At 42.1% G+C, this 6000-nt stretch overlaps 1 protein-coding gene across 1 annotated transcript in view; it reads right to left on the bottom strand.

The window, feature by feature from the left end:
* Positions 1-1117: 1117 nt before the first annotated feature.
* Positions 1118-6000, bottom strand: part of SYT6 (synaptotagmin 6) — an 88698-nt gene continuing 83815 nt past the window's right edge. The window contains exon 7 of the mRNA XM_038379998.2: positions 1118-2301. Coding sequence (XP_038235926.1) covers positions 2230-2301 — 72 coding nt within the window. The 3' untranslated portion in view covers positions 1118-2229. The remainder of the gene's footprint in view (positions 2302-6000) is intronic.

Below are 6000 nucleotides of genomic sequence, written 5' to 3'. Positions count from 1 at the left end.
GTGCTTCACCGAATAAAGGCTCCGTCCTCTCACCCAGCAAAGACATACATACAAGTCTAGAACATTCAAATGGGAAAATGAGGGAAAATGAGGCTGAGCTGGAAACTGATTGCTGGCTCAGGTGCTTGCTAACCTGAGTCACCATACCTGTACATTGGTGATTGGAGAGGAAGGGGATGACTGCCCAAAATTGTTTAATATCAGTGAAACAAACACTAATGTATTTAGCAACTTAGAGAACAGAAGTCCAAGATGAAAAGTCTCAGAAAGTTCATTTGCTGATAAATACCTGCTGACTTGTGGGATTCAAAAACATGGTACATTGAGATGTGGTAACATCATTTTCTGGATCTTGCAGGCAGTGGCATTAGCAACCATTCATTATTCACAACAGACTTTTACCTTGGTTTGAGATTTTAGACACTTCTCTTATTAAGTAGCTGCTTACAACTTATGGAAAAATTTAAAGTAGGGCTGTCAATTAAATCAAGAGATTAACACAAAATTAACTACAATAAAAAACCTCTAATTAATCACAGTTTTAATCACACTATTAAATTTAAACAATAAATATCAATTTATTATAAATATTTTTGATGTTTTTCTACATTTCCAAATATATTTATATAAATTACAACACCGAATACAAAGTGTATAGTGCTCATTTTAATATTACATTAAAAATGAAACAAAATACTATTTTTCAGTTTATCTCATACAAGTAGTGTAATGTAATCTATTATGAAAGTGCAACTTACAAATATAGAAATTTTACATAACTGCTCTCAAAAACAATGTAAAACTTCAGAGCCTACAAGTCTACTCAGTCCTACTTCTTTTTCAGCCAATCACTAAAACAAACAAGCTTGTTTACATTTACAGGAGATATTGTAAATAAGAAGCGAGCAGCATTGTCACCAGAAAGTGAGAACAAGCAATCGCATGGCACTGTTGTAGCTGATGTTGCAAGATATTTACGTGCTCAATATGCTAAACATTTGTATACCCATTCGTGCTTCCACCACCATTCCAGAGGACATGCTTACCAACTGAAATTCAGCATGGATTCTAGTATTGTTTAACAGTGCAATTAAAATTAGGATTAATCACAATTTAAAAAAAAAATCTCATGATGAATTGTAATTTTTTAAAAATGGTTTGACAGCCCTAATTTAAAGCTTTAAAAATTAAAAAAAACAACAACACTTGTTTATATTTTTGTGCTCCCCTGTATTCTCTCACACTGTCCTGCTAAGGATCATTTATAAAAATAAAGATCTAGTGTTCATGCAAGACTTTCACCTGCTCCTATAACCCATTTCCCACCTCACATCAGAACCCTGCTTGCGTCAACACAGTCCTCTTCACTCCGCATCAGACAAGCGATGTCACAGAGGAATGAGCAGCAGTAGCAGACAGGGGAAAGGATAGCTCAGTGGTTTGAGCATTGGCCTGCTAAACCCAGGGTTGTGAGTTCAGTCCTTGAGGGAGCCATTTAGGGATCTGCCGCAAAAATTGGGGATTGGTCCTGCTTTGAGCAGGGGGTTGGACTAGTTTGACCTCCTGAGGTCCCTTCCAATCCTGATATTCTATGATCTATAACTGTGTTCATGCAAATGGTCCTAGGGAGAATACAGAAAATGGATCATTTTCCCTGAGGAATCAACAAATCTTCAATACATCACAGAAGGAAGTTTGGGGTATACACGGCACAAACTTTGAAAGGCTCATGAACATTTCTACATGAATAAGAAACCTGTAAACATGTGGCTGAATTCAGATTGATCACATTAATAAAGAGCTGGTCACATGAAGTCTAATCAAGGCTTCTATTTACACGGTTCCAATCAGTCAGAAAATGCAACAGCATGCTTCTCCCCATGCCTCTTCCCTGGGGCATGTCATCGGTGTTCATATAGGCTGAGAAGATCTCTGCTACTGGTCCAGCATTTTACACGTTATTTTACAGACCAACCTCCCAGCTCATGTTTTGTTCCATCTTCTTCCTCGGGCAGCAGATCCATAAAATGCAAACTACAAACATCATCTTGGGAGCCATAACAGACCAAGACAAATTTGACCACAAAGTGTTTCTTCTGCCTTTACCTACGTTGGAACAACTAGGCCTGGAACGCCTCACTGGTGCCACTCAGCAACAAGTTGTTCAGACTGTAGGACAAGTGCAAAATAACTTTGTTTAGTTCCATTCTAATCCACTGCTTCAGTGGCTCATGGTGTGGGAGGTGGCTTAGGAGATGGACATGAGCCTTGGCTGTCGAAGCTTGCTGCTCGGCCTTGCCACTGATGGGAGAGAAAAACAGCACGTTATTTTCCCCACATTCCCTTGTCACGATCACAGTCTTACTTTCCACAGTCTCATCTGCTGCTGAATTGGGTTTAGCCTAGGATTGTCTACTTCCATCACTTGGTCATTAAGGCCTCATTGGTGGCAGCCATACGTGCCTGACACCACCTATGGGAGGTTGCCAGTGCGTTATTACTTTTTTAATCCTGAACCCCGGTGCCGAGACTGAGCATCAGATAAATCATATCCAGGCTCCTTAGCTGGAGAAAGTTTGCCCTCCGACTGTTTCCCATTTTAGCATGCAATTTTTTTTTTTAAATATTGAACTATAGCAAAGTTAATTAAATCATTGCAGTAAAGAGAAATAATGAGACTCCACAGGAACTAGTGCCAGAGCCATTTTTCAAATTGAAAATCAGATCAGACTGGGGATGGATGGATAGGTTAGTATGTAGTAAACACTTCATCGTCAGGGACTTCAGACCATAAATTATTAGCAATTTGTCTTTGAGCTATTAGTGTAGTTTAAAACCAATATCACTCAAGCTTTTGAGGTCTTGCCAGTCTCTCCCTCTCTCTCTCTCTCTCTCTCTCTCTCTCTCTCTCTCTCTCATTTTATTGAATGCGAATGACAAACTACATGTATCTCCCAAAGACTGCAGGGAATATGGTATTTCACATTGCACCTGCTCCTGGCTCCTGTTGCAGTGCTGTCCACCCCAAACCAAATCTCCCCTCTCCTGAGCCAGCAAAAATCTTTGCATGTAAATATTAGTGCTCAAAGTGCATGAAGTTCACATAAGAGAAAGAGAAAATTCACCAGCTGATTTGCACCAAATCACTGCAAATGAATGAATCCAGGCAAAAGTCACACCACCGACTGGCTTTGCCACAGGGTTTCCCTGTTCCAGTCCAAACGTGTAACATGCATGTTATACTGTTTAGGAGGACCAATGCTCTCAACCGTCACCCATGCACGTAAATCACCCTGTGCCATGGAAAGCATACAAAGGACAGGACCCTGGTACAAATCAACCTGCCCTGTAGGATCTGAGAGGTGCAGTTACTCACTTAAACTCTCAGAATAACTGTGATAATAAGTTCCAGAGTAATTGCTCCCCCAACCCAGTATAAACCTTGCAAGTGGCTGGGTTTACTTCCACAGAGAAACAAATATGGTTCCATACCTGGTTGGGGCTCTCATGTCCACATGATGTCATTGCAGCTTTGGCCTCTGATTGTCTAGTAATTCATTCCATGCAAAGTGGGTGGAAAATGCCATGAAAAGTGTGTATGGGTGGAGAATTCGGATTCAGTTTCATTTAACATCCACTTTGCACAGGTATAAATGGTGATCCAAGGTGCAGAGCAGTGGCCAATCAGGCCTTTCGCCCATCACTTGCTACCTTGGAGGTACTGTCCCTTCCATGTGCAGTTCTCTTCTGTACTCTGCTGTGCCACCAGCACAGGATGGCAGATCAGAGCTATGGAATCCCCTTTGTGTAGGATGGCTGGCTCCAAATATCCTGTTTAAGACGTGCTATCTGAATACACTCGCTGGCCTGTAAGAGTTCTCATTAATTCTTTCCCCGTTTTTCACTTCAGAAAATAAATGCTTGCTTGGCCCAGACCCATTAGTAAGAAGAATGAGTCAGCAGGGAAAGGCATGGTGGTGGGAACATGATAGTGACCAACCAGAGAGAGAAATACTCAAAAAATCCTGCTTCCATGTAAGAGTCATTAACTCAAAGCCAGAGGGCTGCAAGTGGGATATCAGGGTTGCATAGGCCTTGGGCTGGCTCCTTGCATGGGGGGAGTTTCTCAGGACTCCCCCTGTTCTTTGCAATGGGCACAGTCCATCTGCCCAAGAGGATCGGATGTGCTAATGCACAGATATGCCTGGCCAGATTGTGAGGTCTCCAGCCAGTGCTGAGCAAGTCACAGGGGAAGGTGTGCTGGCCATTGCCCATCTTGGCTCAGCTGTGCCTTTGCAGGTACACTCAAATTAATGTAAACCTAGCATTATGCCAGCAGCAGCAGCAGACCTGCTTTCATGACTTATCTGTACAAATACTCATTCTGGGGAGGCAGGGGGCAGAATTGGGGGGTTAAGGGTTGGCATTTACTCCTTCTCCTCAAAGAGGACAGACTTTTCATTTCCAAAGCAATCCACTACACAGCAGAGTGGACATTTAATTAAAGGTCAGCAGAAAGTACTGCGTTAAGAACCAAGAATTGTCTCTCAGACCTAGGGTACCTTAAGGTAATAAAGTCATTCTGCAGTGCCGCTGCCAGTTCTGCCAGGCTGTTCACTACAACCTAAAGCCCCAGAGGAAAGCACAATGCAGATGTAATCTCAATGGTAGAATTGCCTCCAAAAAGATGGGACATCAGAAATTACTCCAGAAATAAGCTCTTGGTAGAGTTTAGGATGTGCCATTGCAGCATTTCTCCTGCCTTTACAATGATAATGTTATCTATTCTTAACTGTGAAGGAAGCTCTAGTGAGATCAGGGTCAAGTGACCTATGCATCTTGAGAAACCAGAATAATTTTCCCTTCTCTTAATTAGAGAAGTGAGCCATTCTTTCTGTAACAGCCAGGGAAGTGTCAGTTCTTGGAAGGCCAGATGGACTCAAAGGACTAGAGGAGATTAGCTTTGCATATCATTAAAGATGAGCAGTTATCTTTCATTATGGACTAGATCCTGCTCCCGGTGAAGTTAAATTATTTCTCCAGAAAAAAGTTTAAAAACAAATAAATGCCCAAGTGCTGAATGTTGAAACTGCCTCATAACATTGGAGACACATTTTATACTGGGCTGGTGATACTAGGTGCTCCGAGATAGAGACAAATCTCCACTTTTCACTGTTCCCTTTAATGTTCATAAAAAGACTCTGATTTTTAAAAATTTCTTCCTGTAAACATGGCAGTTAAAGATCCTGACTGACTGATGTCAGGAAGTATTTTGAGGGAGACAGCAAGGCATGAGAAAGTAATTGGAATGGCTGAAGCATACCTAGTACTGCAAGGGGAAACTCATCAGATGCTGAATTGTCCTGGGTCAGCGTGTTGGTTCTTTAGCCATGTGCTGATGATTATAGGAAGTGTGTGTTAGGTACCTATTAGTGCAAGGCACTGGAAAGCAGGATTCCTGGGTTCCATGACTAGCTCTATTGAAGTTGGTGTGAATGTGGACAAGCCCCTTAATCAGTCTGTGCTCATTCAAAGAAAGGGGGAATAACACTTCCTTACCTAATAAGGGCCTGTCATTAATTAATTACTTTAAAGTGCTTTGAAATCCTTCAAAGAAAGTCACCAAAGAAGTGCAAGTTTCTCACTTAGTGGCAGCAAAACAAGAGTGAACAGAGCTGTGGCTATTGATGATGGTTCATTGGAGATCATCGCCATGAAAGGGGGAAAGGGAGAGCAAGGACTTGGCTCATGCAGACTCAGGCCTGATTCACCATTTTACTACTCCAGTGCTATTCCTGCAGGGAGCCATCTGTGTAAGACTGATGCAATGGCTGGGGGAATCAGGCCATGCAGCACACAGGTTCCTCTAGTTGAATAGTCAGGAAATGCCAACGGGAAGGCAAGAAGTCCCTGGAAGAGAACTCTAGGTTTTACACAACTCTGGAAGATTGCCACTGAGAAGCCATAGTGCAGTGTTGTGTCTGGAACACACACCAGCAG

Source organism: Dermochelys coriacea, chromosome 21 (genome assembly GCF_009764565.3).
Source record: "Dermochelys coriacea isolate rDerCor1 chromosome 21, rDerCor1.pri.v4, whole genome shotgun sequence".
In the NCBI taxonomy this organism is placed as follows: domain Eukaryota; kingdom Metazoa; phylum Chordata; order Testudines; family Dermochelyidae; genus Dermochelys; species Dermochelys coriacea.
The sequence above is the reverse complement of the archived record's forward strand: the minus strand, read 5'-3'. Positions and strand labels throughout refer to the sequence as shown.